The sequence below is a fragment of the Sapajus apella genome, unplaced genomic scaffold, assembly GCF_009761245.1.
Source record: "Sapajus apella isolate SASKATOON/1434 unplaced genomic scaffold, GSC_monkey_1.0 scaffold14, whole genome shotgun sequence".
Lineage (NCBI taxonomy): Eukaryota > Metazoa > Chordata > Mammalia > Primates > Cebidae > Sapajus > Sapajus apella.
In genome coordinates, this window is record NW_022436954.1 from 523,114 (window position 1) to 539,858 (window position 16,745).

Genomic DNA, 16,745 nt, shown 5'->3' on the forward strand with positions numbered 1-16,745 from the left:
AGGGTCCTACCAGAGCTACTCCCTTGAAAACCAGTCCTCTGCAAACATCAAAGAACTGTTGCTTTTCTATCACGATTTCTGGGAGCAAATGATGTCCTTCAATGCCATTGCTATTTCAAAGGAGAAATTTACATTTTACTGGCAAATCCATCAGGGAGAGGGAGGATGCATTTGGTCCACATGAAATGATTATTTCTCATTTTTTGTGTGTGTTTGTTAAGCTTTCATGCAGATGTTTTCCAAGGTTTTTATTCCCTTGACTGTGGTACGTATTTCACGGGACAGAGGACTGGATAATACTGCCCCGAAGGCCTCTGCTACCTAAGAGGGGTAAGGGAAGGTGGCCTCCTCCAGGGAGGTGGCTGGGTTTTCACCTGGCCAGCATCTTCACATCTTGTCTGGAAGCGGAACGACTAACGGAGGTGGCCCAGTTGGGTTGTGGTTTGACTTTGATGTTGATTAGGTCAGAAACTTCCAAATGCTGAAGGGGGTTTTCCTCCTCATATATGATCTCCCAATGCCAACCCCTGGTTCAGCATTTCCCTGATAATTGGGGTCACCTTGGTGCTGAAGCCCAGACTCCCTGGGAGGTGACCTGCCAATATCGGTGCTGCTTGCCTCAGCCCTGGCTGTTTGGTGGGCCCTGTCAAGGTAGGTGTAAGGTCCCAGAGCAACCAGGGTCTCTGGGGAACACACATCGGTTTGCAAAGGCTGTGGCCCCTTGTGGGGTTTTGGCAAAGGCCCAGGGAGCTGTTCCGGAACCACAGAGGCCTCCACTGCCTCTCCAGACTCTGGGCTTTAGCCTGGAGATGGGCAGAGACCCCCTAGGAGTTTGCAGGGGTACTCAGTGACCCCTGACCTTGGTGAGCCAGGGGCTCAGGCCCCTTCCCTGCCATGCTTGGAGGATGCTTGGAATGGAAACATCCTTACCAGGCCTGGTGTCTTCAGACATCAGCTGCCTTCCTTTGCTTCCCTGGAAGGAAACAAAGATGGGGACATCCCAAGCCTCGATTTCCCTCGTGCCTTTCCAAGGAGCCATTTTCCAATTACGGCGAGGAGGAGTTAGGATCACAGAGTCACTTATAAATAGCTCTGTGTGTCAGGAGGCACATTTCATCTTGCCAAGAGAAGGAGCCTTCGCCGGGGCCAGGGAGTGGCTTTCCTCTGAGTTCTGGCTGCGGATCCCAGGAGCTTACTGAGTGAGTGATGAGGAGACAGGCGGCCCTCACCCTCGCCTGGACTCTGCCTCCCGGCATCTGGGAGCACTGCAGCAAGGCCACAACCTCTCCAGGGTCCTGGCCACCCAAGTGCCACCCTCAAAGGCAATGGCCCCACTCCGTGGCATCCTTACCACTGTGAAGAGCATTCCCATGCGCTGCCCACATCCCAGCCCTGAGCAGGAAGGCAGGGCTTTTTGGCACCTTGTCAGAGCCGGGTGCTGGCTTGCGTGACAGGTACAATGGGTTGGATGCTGTCTTAGTCTGTTCATGCTGCTGTCACAAAATACCATAAACTGACCTGGGTGTGGTGACTTACACCTGTAATCCCAGCACTTTGGGAGGCTGAGGCCAGTGGATCACTTGAGGTCAGGAGTTTGAGACCAGCCTGGACAACATGGCGAAACCCCATCTCTATTAAAAATACAAAAAATTAGCTGGACATGGTTGCAGGGGCCTGTAATCCCAGCTACTTGGGAGGCTGAGGCAGGAGAATTGCTTGAACCCAGAAAGCAGAGGCGGGAGTGACCACAGATCGTCACTGCCGTCTATTAAGTTTTATCATGGATCTATGTTGTTGTATCTGACAAGTTTTGATAAATAGTTATGAAAAATCCAATCCTGCAACTGTTGAGAATGAGTATGCAGATTTCCCCCGCTTATCTGCTTATGCGATGAATTATATGGGTCGATGAATTATATATACACTCAAGCCTGGGTGACAAGAGCGAAACTGCATCTCAAAACAAAAAACAAACAAAGAAAAAAACATAAACTGATAGCTTCTAAACAATAGGCATCATCTGTTATCACTCCAGAGGCTGTGAGTTCAAGATCAAGGGCCAGTAGATGGGCTGTGTGGTGAGGGCCTCCTTCCTGGACGGTGGTCCTCTTGCTGTGTCCTCACATGGCGGAAGGGGTGAGGTGCTCCCTGAGGCCTCTTTTCCAAGGGCACTAATCCCATGTATGAGGGCTCCACCCTCATGACCTTATCACCTCCCAGGGGCCCCAGCTCCTAACACCCTCACATTGGGGCTTCCACTTCAACACATGAATTGGGGGGGCTCTCAGACATCCAGACCATGGCAGAAATCCACATGGCCCCTGGGCTCAGGGAAGGTCATTTCATCATTCATAACACAGACTTACATGAAGCAGGAAGAGCATGACAGCAGATCAAGTTCAGTGCTAGCTGGTATACATGCAGAACTTTGTGGTATTAAGTGAATGGTGGATGGGCGGGTGGGCGGCTTGAGCCCAGCAGAGGTATTTTGCACACAGTGCTGGAGCCATCTAGGGAGCTGTCTTGAAAGGGGCTGCCTGACTTAATAGGAACAGTGAAATTCAGATCCTCGGAGATCTGTGTCATGGACCAACCAGACAATCCCAGGTCCCCCTCGCCTGCCTGTCTGTCCATCTGGTTTACTTCCCGTCATCAAGCCTGTCCAGGTCCCAAGTCCCTGTGGAGCTCTCCTTGCTCCTGGTACCACCCCACTGCACCTTCCACCATCCTGACACCATGCCATGCCTAAGAGCACCCAGGCTGTTCCTCCCATTTCCCCACTGTATTAGTCCATTTTCATGCTGCTGATGAGAGCAGTGAGGTTTTCAGGCACCCACTGTGTGGTGGTCTGATCCTTCTCACCACTGATCCTTCTGGCCCTTGATCTTATGCTCCCCAAGGCTGGGAAGAAAAAGGTTTAATGGACTTACAGGTCCACATGGCTGGGGAGGCCTCACAATCATGGTGGAAGGCAAGGAGGAGCAAATCACATCTTACATGGATGGCAGCAGGCAAAGAGAGAGCTTGTGCAGGGAAACTCCCCTTTTAAAAACCATCAGATTGGCTGGGCATGATGGCTCACACCTGTAATCCCAGCACTTTGGGAGGCCAAGGTGAGTGGATCACTTGAGATCAGGAGTTTAAGACCAGCCTGACCAACATGGTGAAACCCCATCTCTACTAAAAATACAAAAATTAGCCAAGTGTGGTGGCGGGCGCTTGTAATCCCAGCTATTTGGGAGTCTGAGACAGGAGAATCGCTTGAACCTGGGAGGTGGAGGTTGCAGTGAGCCAAGATTGCACCACTGCACTCTAGCCTGGGTAAAAAAGTTAGACTCGGTTTAAAAAAAAAAAAATCATATCTCATGAGACTTATCCACTGTCACAAGAACAGCATGTGAAAGAACCACCCGCATGATTCAGTCATCTCCCACAGAGTCCCTCCCCCAACACGTGGGAATTAGGGGAGCCAGAAAATGAGATTTGGGTGGGGGCACAAAGCCAAGCCGTATCACCCATGTTGGTCTTTATGTTCCTCAGAGGCAGAGGCCAATGGTGCAGCTTTCTAGGTGACACTGTGGGATTGTAGTGCACACCACCTGTGGAACCTGAGCAGGTAGCTTCACCTGCTCCCCTCCCGCCCCCCACCTGCCTGTACCTCCTGAACACACTCGGGCCCTGTGTGCACCCAACACTGTCCTTTGGCATGAGACTTAGGTAATTTTCAGGCACCCACCTTGTGCTCTGATCCTTCTCACCACCTATCATTCAAATGGTTTGTTTGTGGGTTTGTGGGGCAGCCACGAGCAAGCGAGGGACAGGTCCCCATGAAGCCTACAGGTGTCCTTGATGGAGGGAGGGGCAAGGACTGGGTGGATGGCAGGGTCTGCCAAATTTAATAGAGATAGGGGATTGAAAGAAGTGCCAGTTACAAGGGGCTGTGCTGGGAATTTGGGGTGCTGCTCCTGGAATGGGCTTGACCTGCTTACACAGCGTTGAAATGCTGCATTTCAGGGAGAGGCGGGTTTGGGGCTCTGCAGCGATCTGGGCTCCAGGAAGATGTGCAGGCGGCATTTTCACAGGCTCTGCAGGGCTTTGCATTCACTCACAGCGCCTTCTCAGTACTCCAAAGCTATATATGATGGCTTAGGAAGAGAGGGGACGGGAAGTCTCTTTGCATCTGGCACACTGCAATGCTGTAGGATGTGGCAGTGCACGTGGCGGAAGAGGCAACAGGGCTCTAGGAGTCGGGGCCTCCAGCCAGTGGTCATGCACAGCGTGTGAGGTAGGGGTCCGGACCAACCTCGAGCCCTGGGGCCCCAGACCCTCATGGACGAGCCAGGGGTGCCTCTGCTGTCTTTCCCAGCGACGCCTGCCCATGATGAGGGTGGTGGAGACTCGAGCCCCGTGCCTTTCTGTGATCCTAACTCCTAGTGGGCTGCGGTTGTCGTATTACAGGTTTTGAAGATATGCTTCAAAGCTTGAGGCTAAGTTAGTGTTATTTTATTTTGTTTTATTGTTTTGAGATAGAGTCTTGCTCTGTCACCCAGGCTGGAGTGCAATGGCGTGATCTCGGCTCCCTGCAACCTCCGCCTCCCAGATTCAAATGATTCTTCTGCCTCGGCCTCCTGAGGAGCTGAGATTACAGGCATCTGCCACCATAGTCGGCTAATTTTTGTATTTTCAGTAGAGACAGGGTTCCACCATGTCGCCCAGGCTAGTTTTGAACTCCTGACCTCAGGTGGAGCACCCACCTCGGTCCCCCAAAGTGCTGGGATTACAGGCGTGAGCCACTGCTCCCGGCTGGCTAAGTTAATGTTAGGTGTAAGCATTTGAGGTGCTAAGGAGGAAATGGTTGTCAGTTTTTGAGTTAGGAGAACATATGGAAACTCCCCCTTCTCCCCCAGCTGGTAGAATCAGTGGAGGGGGCTGTGCTCTCTCCTGGGCTTGGTTCCCGGATGCACTGCCCTGCGGAGTGGCTCTGTTGAAAAGAAATGTGACCTCCCTCCTGACATTCCTGCATCCTTAGGGATCCCTGTGGCCCTGAGTGCCAAGGGCAGAGCCCCCAGAGCCCCTGGCAGGGTGTCCATCTACATTCTTCCACTTGCTAATTCCAGTGCCGCCTCTCAGGGCGGGGCGGAGGGGGACTTTGTCAGCACCAGCGAAAGGTCCCGTCTCAGATGTGATTGCTTCATTCCAGGAAAACCCAACATCAGCACAGAGTTCTGGGGTGATTCCCGCAAGAACTCAGCCTGTGATGAGCCATCGATGCTGCTTGGAACTGCAGATGACATTTCAAATGCAGGATGTCAATCATAGGATCACAGCAAAGGCTCTGGAATAGTGCTGCTAACTCTGTCTTGGGGCAGGAGCCAACGGGAGTCCCCCCGAGAGGCTGCCCTTAAGGGCACAGCAAGAAAGCCCAGCTTTGAAGGAGACAGGTGGGGAGGTGGCAGGTGCCGGGACCTCGGCCCCACACTGGGCTGAGAGAGGCCAGTGAGGAAGATGGGAGGATGCCCTCTGCCTCTTCCCTGGAGGCCCCGCCCCGCCCTTTCCTTTGAGATGCGCAGAAGAGAATTACAGACTCCTGCTTTGTGTTACATAACCCTTGTTTCAATGTCCATAAAAGGCCTTCCTCCTTCCCAGCCAGCAGATACGGAAGTGAGAATGAGGGTGATTTAGAATGCCAGCGAGGCGGCTCATACAAATGCCCAGTGTGGTGCAGCGGCCGTGCCCGGTGGCCACCTGCTGCTCTACTGTCTGGTGGCATGGCACAGAACAGGCTGCCCACCATCCAAATTTTCCCAGCCTCCTGTCTGTCTGAAGGTGCCAGCCATGCCCCAACCTTGGAAACAGCCATGCCCCTTGCCTGTTGCTGTTTCTCAGGGCTCCCTGGTATTGACCATCCCCAGATGCTTCCCAGGGCCATGGCTTCTTGTCCCATCCTCTCTGCAGAAGCCAGGGTTCCCTTTGCTTCACGTGGGGATTCTTCCCATCAGCTGCCAGTCTTGCCTTCTGCACTGATGTCCGACCTTCCTCCCTGTGCGTATCCATCTTGCCTGTCTTGCTGGTACGTTCACCACGTCTCCCATCCATGCTCCAAACCTTTGCCTGGGCTGTGACCTCTGCCAGGAGCGCCTTCTCCGGGTACTTCAAAGCTGGTGATAGCTTACAAGGGAGGCGACAGGAAGTCTCCTTGCATCCCGTGGGTATGGGAGGCTCCTTTCTGCTCTGGGTTTCTTTAAATCCTAACATTCCCCCCTCAAGGTTGCATTATGGCCGTGCCTTGCAGGCAGACATCTGTATTACCAGAATGTTATTTGAAACAAGGAAGGAGGAGGATGGCTGAATGAATGGGAGAGAAAGCAGGTGAGCGGTAGAGAGCTCAGTTCTCATTTCTTCCCTGGCTCCTTTCCAGGCCTTTAGGGCGCTGGCAAACCTGGGCAAAGCACTGTCTGTTCTCACGGGACGCGTCCTTCCCCTGTGCGGGGCACTTTTTACCATAGAAGATTCTGTGGGTACCCCGCCTGAGTGTGGCTTGTCATAAACACTCAAAAATAATTTGTCATTTGTTGTTTCTTGTGCTGCTATGTCTTACAAAGGTGATTGACCTGTGATTATATCATAATGTAAGTTTTTAAAAATGCCATAGTCCATGAAAGTGACAGTCATCCTCTATGCTAAGGTGACTCGATGAAGATTTTGAGCCCAAACAGCTTGAGTGAATGTCTTGGCTTCAGTGTTGACTGTGATGTGGATCAAGTTTCTTAATCTCTCTGTGCCTCAGCTTCCCCCCTCTGTCAAGTAGAATAATGGTGCTCACTTCCTAGAGCTGTTAGGATCAAAGGAGGTGGCCCCAGGGAACTCAGAACAGCATGTGGTGCCTGAGCCCCGGCTGTGTCTTTGCTGTTAGTGTTCTTGTCAGTGCTGTGTACACCTGCAGCCAGAGATAGACCCCACACTCTGCCTTTCTCATGTACCCAGACCAACAGCCTGATGCCAGATGCACACACTGAGCAGTGCTGAGATGTCACATCCGAGTCAGCCCCCTCTTCCTTCTCCCAGAAGACTTTTACTGGGAACCCGTGATAAGCCGAGCATCGGGCAGGCAGCGCCAGAGGACAGGCAGGAGGCTGATTTCTGCCAAGAGGATTTTCTAGGCCTTGAAATCATCAAGGGGAGAAATAGGTGATTACCACAAGTAAATGTTTGCATTGTTCTCATTTGCATTGTGAGCTGAGTCCTTTAGACCGCAGAGAGGTGCCTGGGCTTAAGCTCCTAGGGATCTTCTTTGGAAAAGGGCTTTTCGTTGGAAGGAGAATCCCGGAATCACTAGGGGATGGTCCACGTGTGTGTTATTTTAGCAGCTGTCCTAGGTGCGCATTCAAGTACAGATGTGGGTGTGCACTTGTGTCTATCTGATTGTGCATTTGTGTGGGGTGCCCGATGATCTGGGAGCGTGGGTGACCTTTACAATCAGTAGTCTGCAGTATTCAAAGACCTTATCAGTCATCATTTTTCTAACCATAGAAACTTTTTTAGGGGTGACCACATGCCAGGCACAGCTCCAAACCTTTGCTTATGTTGTAACCAAGCGAGCACGAAATCACCACTCAGACAAAGACTAGGCCAAATTGCAGGGTCTTCATTGCTGGTGGCCACGGAGGACTTGTGTCTCTGCATCCCGTGGCCCTGAAAGGAGGGTGTCAAGACCTTTTATGCCCATAGACCACCTCCTGGGCGGGGATTAGGGCAAGGGGCTTCGGACATTCCAAGAGCCAGTGGACTTTGGACATTCTGTAAACCACCTCCTGAGTTGGGATGGGGGCGAGGGGCTTTGGACATTCTGAGGGCCAGGGGGCTTTGGACATTCCGTAAACCACCTCCTGAGCGGGGGTGGGGGCGAGGGGCTTTGGACATTCCTAGGGCCAGGGGGCTTTGGACATTCCGATTTTTACTTAAGTGGTTCACAGTAGTCAAGATAAGCATTAGTTTACACATCGCCTGGGTAGAGTGGAAATTACAGACCTTACTGACTTATTACAAGTCTTAAAATGGCGCAGGGGCCAAAATGGCATTGGCCTGGACTGCTTGCCTGTCATATTAGGGTTACAGAGAGCAGTTTCAATGGACAGCAGAGGTATGGTCAAGGTATGCAGTTTATGGGGCGTATACCATGTCACACTTATGAGATCTCAATAAACCCACACACCAAGTCCATTTCACAGGTAAGAAAACCGAGGTTTGTGGATCACGCATAATGCCCAGTGACACATCGTACAAATCTGTATTTGCACCCAGGCAGCCCGAGCCCCAACCTACGCCCTCCGCCTCCATGGCAGCATCCCCCTGCCAGTCTGCCAGTTCCACCTCGGGCTTTCAGCGAGGGCTGGCCTGTAGGAATGTGGGAGAGATGCCCTCGCCTTGGTGGCAGAGACGCCTACTGCCATATTGAGCCAGCACAACCCTCAGGGGCCTGGAGAAGGAAGTGCTGGCACAGCCTGAGCAGGCCAGGGCATGGGTCCACCTCGCCTGAGTCAATATCCAAAGGCTGAGTTGGAGGTGGCCTGTAGGAAGAGGTGCTCTCCCTTAGGGAGAAGGGCACCTCAGCTTGTGTTGCTCTGATTGAATGTGTCCTGGAGACATGCTTATCTCTAAAGCTTCCTTTTCTACCTTCATGCCCACGGGAAGCTACCACTCAGGAGGCTTCCCCCACGTATGAATCTGTGCTCACACTGCTGTGAAGAAATACCCAAAACTGGGTGATTTATCAAGAAAAGAGGTTTAATTGATGCACAGTTCCGCGTGGCTGGGGAGTCCTCGGGAAATTTACAATGGTGGCAGAAGGCAGCTCTTCACAGGGCGGCAGGAGAGGGAATGAGTGTCAGCAGGGGAAATGCCAGATGCTTACAAAACCATCAGATCTCATGAGGACTCACTCACTATCACCAGAACAGCATGAGGAAACCACCCCCATGATTCAGGTATCTCCCGCCGGGTCCTTCCTGTGGCACGTGGGCATTAGGGGGATTGTGTTTCAAGGTGAGATTTGGGTGGGGACATAGCCAAATCACATCACCCTACGACTCTGCCCTGTGATACTGCCCACAAGGCTTTGGTCAGAGGCCATCTAACCGTTGAAACCAATGGGTGAATCTGATGAGTTCTGAATTCCCTTCAGGGATAATTTGCCTTCTTCCTGAAGAGTAGCATACATTTGTGTCCAGACAGCTCTATCACCCTCTTCTATCACATCCAAAAAGTCTGACAGTCTGCTTTCATTTGTCCCTTCTCCATCCCTTTCCATTTAGACTGACAGTGTTCCTGCTCTCGTAATCCCGTACAGTATCAAGTGATGTTCCAGCCACACCCTTGGTGTTTGTTTTGTTACAATGTGGCTTTTTCACTTTTTGCCATATGGATAGACTGAGAATCGTCCAGATCTTCAAGCTCTGGTTCCTTTTTGCTTAACAATTCATTCTTTGATTCCTCTCTCTCCTTTTGCATTTTACTGTAAGCAGTCAGGAGGATCCAGCTGCTCCTTCAACACTTTGCTTAGAAATCTCCTCAGCTAAATATCTGATTTTATCGCTCACACAGTCTACCTTCCACAAAAACACTAGAACACAGTTGAGCCAAGTTCTTTGCCACTTTAGAGCAAGCATCGCTTTTCCTCCAGTTTCAAGTAACATGTTCCTCGTCTCCATCTGATATCTCAGCAGAATCACTCTAGCATTCATATTTGTAGTATGCACCTCAAAGCTCTTCCAGCCTGTAATCATTACCCAGTTCCAAAGCATTTCCATAATATTTTTAGATATTTGGTTTTCTTCACCAACAGTGTCGTGTGTGCGTGTGTGCGTGTGTGCGTGTGTGCGTGCGTGTGTGTGTGTGTGTGTGTGTGTGTGTATACATATACATACCTGGCCAGGTGTGGTGGCTCATGCCTGTAATCTCAGGACTTTGCAAGGCAGGCAGATCACATGAGACCAAGAGTTTGAGACCATACTGGCCAACATGGCAAAACCCTGTCTCTACTAAAAATGTATATATACAAAAATTAGCCAGATGTGGTGGTGCGTGCCTGTAATCCCAGATACTTGGGAGGCTGAGGCACAAGAATCGCTTGAGCCTGGGAAGCAGAGTTTGCAGTGAGCTGAGATCATGCCACTGCACTCCAGCCTGGGTGACAGAGCAAGACCCTGCTTCAAAGAAAAAAAAAAAATGTGTGTGTGTGTGTGTGTGTGTGTGTGTGTGCACGCACACATGCATGTATATGTGAGACATTTCAGAATAGATTGCTGCTCCCAACAGCCAATACTTCTAAATCAAGTCCTCAATTAATATACAAATTTAAGCTTTAAAAATATTCTCTAAGAAAAACAAAAATGAAAGGAGAATGAAGACTTTCTGAGGAATATGAGTTAAAGGAAAGGTCTTTTGAGGCCTACAGGTGCTCTTAGTAAGGAAGAAAAAACAAAACCAAAAGTCACCCACCCTCCTGTACCAGATCACCTCATACACACAAGGAGAAAGGTCGATTTAAATTGAACAAATGAAGTAAGCCCACTTTGGGAAGATGTTATAGATATTTGTTACAGCCACACCCCACTCCTTGTACCAAAGTCAGCATTTGTTTATAATTTATTGTAAAGAATCAGCTCACGTGATTATGGGGTTGGCCAAGTTGAAATCAGTAAGTAAGACTGGAAACTCAGGCAGGAGTTGATGCCTCAGCTGTAAGGAAAAACTTCCATAGGAAACCTCAATTTCTGCTCATAAGGTCCCCAGCTGATTGGATAAGGTCTACTTACATGATGACTTGCCACCAGCTCATTGTAGATGTGTGTGTATGTCTCCAGGCTGGTATTTGAATGCCTGGCTCTTTTGCGGTTGTGAATGCATTGGCCCTGAGCCTAAGGTCTCCCCTTATGAGGCACTATGAGCCTTGCCCATGTGGTTCTGGCCTTCCTTATGGGTCTCCAGGACCATCCTAGGAGACTTGGCTTCACCTGTCTGTCTGCTGTCCCATATCAAGGATCATGCATCTTTAGGCAACCGATCTGTACGGCCTGATTTGGAACAGTTTCCTGTAGCTGATGGCTTTGGTGTCACCCATCTGACTGTGCATACATCTATGGGTAGAATTTTTCCTACAGAACTGAGATCTGAAGAGAAGTTTTAAATGCTTTTTTTGAGGTTTCCCCCTCTCTCCAGTTATATAGACTGGCATGCATCTAACCAGATAAACAGGACTCCTGGGTGTGAGAGCTGGAACCAATCAACCCCCATGGGAACACAGGACATAGTCAATGGGGAGATTTCCAGACTCAGCACTGGTTGAATCCTCAGCTACTGTATGGGTAATTTGTTCCATATGCCTTCTGGACAGAGGCCCCCCACTCATATAGGTTGTAGACCAGTATCAACCTTATCATCCTAAAATAGCCAACTGCTTTGAGAGAAGCAAGTGTGGTGGTTGGCAAAGTGAGAGGATGAATATTGATGGATAGCGTGGCTGCCATTTTAAGAGCTCTGATTGGACTCCCTTTGGTGTCAGGCTTTCAATGATATAACAGTGTCTGCAGAAATCATTGTTCTGCAGGTGATACTTAATGTGATTTTCACTTTGCAGGTGGCCATCATCGCAGGCAACTTTGAACTGGCAGAATACATCAAGAACCACAAGGAGACAGACGTCGGTGAGTAGGCCCGTGGAGAGACTGTGGCGGGATTTGGTTTGGAGATGCTCCGAGGAGTCACCCACCAGCTTTTTAAAAATGCTCCTAAGATTGGTTTAGAGCCTGCATTTCGCAAAACTTAACATAGTATTAGCCTATTTTCCGTCTCTTGTCTTACTTCTTTTTAACTTACTATGGGGATGGGGCTAAGGAGGGCCTTAGAGGTCAGGTCGTCTGAAACGGCCCTCTCTAGAAGGATGATGTTCTCCTCTCTTCTGACAGTCCCCATTGCAAGGTTGCTTTCCATGGGAACATCAACGATGCAGTAAAATGGGGAGAGGAACAGGAAGTGTTTGATTTATGCTAAGGGTTGGCTCTCGGCATCCCTAGCTGATGTGTGTATCTGATTTTCCCAGTGAGTGATAGAAATGGATACATGTCTTTATGCATTTGTCCAAACTGGTAGAATGTACAAGCCAAAAGTGAACCCTAATGTAAACTATGGACTTCGAGTGACACCGTGGGCTCTCAGTTGTAACAAACGGCCCACTCTAGGGGAATTTTGATGACTGGGGAGATTGCACGTGAGGGGCATGGGATCTGTGGGTCAGCTCTGTTCCTTCTGCTCGGTTTTACTGTGAACCTAGAACTACTCTAAAAACATTTAGATGTTTTAAAAATCTAAATTAAAGAGAAATCAGACTGCAGAACATGCTAAGCGTCAAGCGATGGATGTAGGGCATGGCTCTCGATTGGTGAAACAAATTAATTTGCAGCTGATTTAGATATGTTTATTGGAAGGTGTCGTAACATTCACACTTCTGTTTAGGCAAAGAGCCGGTGACCCAGTGAGGGTGGAGAGAGAGCCAGTGGCGTCCTCTCAGCTCCCCTCTGGTTGCCTCTGCTTTCCTTCCTCCGCGGTTGTGCTGACGGCCCTTCCCCTTTTTAGTACCCCTTGTGCCAACCAGGAGGACGGTCTCTGGGGCTCCTCCTCTCTCACGTCGCCCTGCCATCGGCTGGGCCCAGTCTTGCACCTTGGACGAGCCCAATGGCCTGTTCCCTCCAGCCCCGGGCTTCCACAGGACCTACAGCAGGGAGCAGTCCCATTGGACCAGCAGTGGTGAGCTTGCGAAGATGACACCACCCCACTGAGGGGGTCAGGGGGGTGCTCCCGGGTGTCTTTTATTGCCTGTGCCCCACATCCCGTTTTTGGCATCAGGGCGAGCAGAACTGTGTGTTTGGCTGTCGAGGCTTTTCTGTGTGGCATGTGTGCCCTACGTCAACCATGGCCGGTACCTACCCCACCTTGGAGAACCGCACAGGGATGCAGAGCCGGATGCTTGGCTTGCATCATGGAGCACCTGTGCAGAGCCTCAGGGCCTCCCCACAGCTGCGCCTGACGCTGATGTGCGTGTCCCTCCCATGAGCAAGGGCAGATCACTTAATTGCTCTGAGATCCAGGGTTCCGCCAGGGCTGCCTCAGCACCTCCACAAGCGCATTGCAGAGATGGATGAGTTAATGTCTGCAGGGTGACTTAGGAAATGAACAGAGCCCTCAGAATGCCAGAGGCCGTCTCCCTGCTACCTCCCTAATAAAAGAAAGCAGCACATGGGATAGCTTTGGTTTGAGATCTAAAAATTTCGGCTGCTATGAAGGAAGTGGGACCGTCTTGGGCAGGAGAACATAGCAAAGAAGGGTAGTGAGGGAGCCTGGGCACAGGACCCACCCACGACAGCAGGGGTTGTTGCTGGGACCCCTGGAGCAGAGCCCAGCCAACTCCACAGATCCTGAGTTGTCTGGGATAGTAACAAACTCTGGGCTACCCTCATTATGGGTTTTAAGTGCCCACCTTGACTTTGGCCTGCACTGCAAAGAGGAAGGTGTGAAGTGGCTTCCTCATCCCGGCTCTCCACATGGAGCTGGGAGATAGGAGGGCTGCTAGCCCTGCCCCTAACATTGCCCCATGGAGTCACAGCCGCCCACCCTCCTTTCTGAGAAGGTAAGTGTTAGCCACCAAACCCTCCTACTCAAAAACAGGATGGGCCGGGCGTGGTGGCTCACGCCTGTAATCCCAGCACTATGGGAGGCCGAGGCGGGCGGATCACCTGAGGTCAGGAGTTCGAGACCAGCCTGACCAACATGGTGAAACCCCGTCTCTACTAAAAATACAAAACCTAGCTGGGCATGGTAGCGTGCACCTGTAATCCCAGCTACTCAGGAGGCTGAAGCAGGAGAATCACTTGAACCCAGGAGGCAGAGGTTGCAGTGAGCCGAGGGGGTGCCATTGTACTCCAGCCTGGGCGACAAGAGCTAAACTCCATCTTAAAAAAAAAGACGACAAAACCCGGATGTCTTGCCAAGTCGGCTGACACACTGAGTTGATTTCACAGCCCAGCTCGGGGGACATTGGTGGTCTTTTCAGTTTTCAGATATAATTATTATTAATATCTTCCCTATTTATGATGCAGACACCACTCTACAAATAGAGGGTTTTTCATTATTATAAAAGGAACACCCATTTGTTGGGCGAATACGTTTTAATTACCCCTTACCTGTTCTGATCTATTATTTATTAACTGTAAACAGCACCCCCTATTGAGAGAGGGAGGCACCCACCACAGGCTCACGTGACTAACATAGTTTGAAGTGCCAGGACCGAGGTTTGAGTTCCCTTGCATCTGTGTTTGTGAACTACCCCGGTTCCACAGGAGAGAAGCAGGGCTGGCTTTTACAATCAGCCGACGCAGGGAGTCAGCGTCTGTTCTCTGCTTTCTGGGCTTTCCCAGGGCCCCAAAGGGAAAGGATCGTTTAGAAAATCTCTATTTGCCCACAGGGTTCCTTGGGCAGATACAAAGAAGAAGAAGAAGAAGAAAAAACCCCTTGTTTTATCTGAGTCGACGAAGGGTTCGTGATTATGAACTAGCAAACTGGCGTCAACGCAAACTGTGCCTTTTAAATCGGTTGTGTTGAAAGTTTCCCGGAGAGGGGAGGAAGGGTGTGGAGGCTGTGACGTCTAGGAAGCTGACGTCTCTCAGCGTGTTGATCGATCCAAGCACAGTGAATCTGTTGTAAAATGCTGATCTAATGCCTTCCTAACGAAACCTGTAGGTCTGAACTCAGTTGCTTCTCCCCTACCCTGTGGTCACCCCATTTTGTATCTCCTCTCTGGTGGGGGGGCCAGACACTGGGCAGGCGGTAGGGAGGGTCTCGTGCTCTCTTCCCCACTAGCCTCCGTGTTTTTCGCCTGCATGGGTCTTGCTAACTCCTGCATGCGGTCTTTGCCCACGGTCTAAGAAAGCTGCCCTACTTCTGAGAGAAGGAATAACCACAGTGAAAACAGCTAGCACTTACCAAGTACCACGGGCCAGCCCTTCCCACACGTCGTCACAACCGTGCAGGCCTCCATGTCCAGAGGCAGTTGCGGTCTCCACGTGAAGAACGGCCTAAGCCACCTGGCATTTGGGGTGGGGCTCCCCTGAAAGCTGGCCTTGAGGTGAGGATTTGAGGGCAGTTTTCATATTGTGGAGGTGATACAGGAAGCACCAGCAGGGACTTAGGGAAGGAAGTCAGGGGAGGGCAGGGTGCCAGCAGTACCCATGTGCTCATGAGCAGTTGACTCTGTGTGCCCCTGAGGCTCAGGCCGCTGGGGTCCTCTGGGAAGCTGCAGAGGTCGCGCCTGGGCGTTGTGAAGCAGTTCACGTATTTACCCACCAGTTCCAGCTCCTGTGTGTGCTCCCTCTGGGTACCAAGACCCTCATCAGGGAATGGGGGAGTTGCAGGTGCCCATGGGGGTAGGCAGTGCACACACCCGGGAACAGGGAGTGCCAAGGGGAAGCAAGCAGGGCATTGATGGCATCTTACATTCGGGACTTTCCCAAAGCCACTGGAGTAATTGAGCAAACCAGATTCCAACCCCTCATTCCTCTGATGCTGGAGTGCTTACCGGGAGAACCTGTCCTCAACCACCAACCCCCGCTGCCTCCCTGGTGAAGCCGAGGAGAACCTTCCACCATACAAAGAGTGTGGGCATCAGTGTGAGTGTGGACAGGGCAGGCTGGGGAGTCTTCACACAGGCAGGGCCTAGAACCAGAGCTGGGCAGGTGGGCAGAGGGACGAGGAGGCTTCCTGGGCCACGGACCACCAGCAGGGTGGTCTCTCCATATGTAGAGGGGCCTCTCCTCTCTGCTTCCTCATCCAGGCACCCTCGCTCTGGGATTACCACAGGGATTACCCTGGCAGCTCTCGGCCAGCTCCCCAGCTGTGCTTAGAAGGCAGGGGCGGGGCTGGAGGAAGCAGTGCATGGGGTGGAGCCTGGCAGCTGGAGAGAGCTGTCTGAGAACTGACGGGATGAAGGACTAAGGTCCCGGCCTCACGGCAGTGCCGGCTGACAGCCCCCAGGGAAGCCTTTGTGGCTCAGTGGCCTCTCTCACTAGGGAGGCTCGACTTGCCCATCTTCTGAGCTTTCAGGAAACATCATGCTTTAGGCAGAACTGGTCCTGGCCACCCCCGTCCTCACCTGGGGCTCAGAGTAACTTCTCACCCACAGAATCAGTTGTTTTCTCTGCAAATCCTAGATTCCTCTCCATCTTCTGTGATGTTTCTCACCCACTATGAAATAATTCAATTAGCACTGGGAATGCTCCTTCCCAGAATGCTCTTAGCAGCGTCAGGGTCCATCAGGGTCACCCAGGAGACCTTCAGAGGGGAGATGCAGCCTGGTCCTCTGCCCGAGGGGACAGAGACCAAGAGAGGGAGGGAGGAGGAGGACACGCTTTCAGAGCTGTGGAGTCACGTCTGTGGAATCACAGAAGGGGAGAATTCCGGCTGTGAGCCCTTGGAGGCTGTCCATGCAGAATGCCAGCAGAAGGGACCAGCCCTGCCAGCACGGTGAATCTGGACTTCTGGCCTTACGAGGTAGTAAATTCGGGTTGTTCTAAGAAACTTTGTTGGTGGTGGTTCCTACCAACAGAGCGGAAAGATATGGCCCCGGTGTCTTCCAGTCTAGAGAGGAACCCGCGTGCGCTGAGGATGGCAGACTGGCTGTGCTAGTGGAGAAGCATCCT

The 16,745-nt window shown here is 51.4% G+C and overlaps 1 protein-coding gene across 9 annotated transcripts in view; it reads left to right on the forward strand.

The window, feature by feature from the left end:
• Window positions 1-16,745, forward strand: part of SHANK2 (SH3 and multiple ankyrin repeat domains 2) — a 687,472-nt gene that overhangs the window by 248,568 nt on the left and 422,159 nt on the right. For all 9 annotated transcript variants that reach the window (XM_032282493.1, XM_032282495.1, XM_032282494.1 and 6 more), the window contains one exon: window positions 11,636-11,702. In XM_032282493.1, coding sequence (XP_032138384.1) covers window positions 11,636-11,702 — 67 coding nt within the window. The remainder of the gene's footprint in view (window positions 1-11,635; window positions 11,703-16,745) is intronic.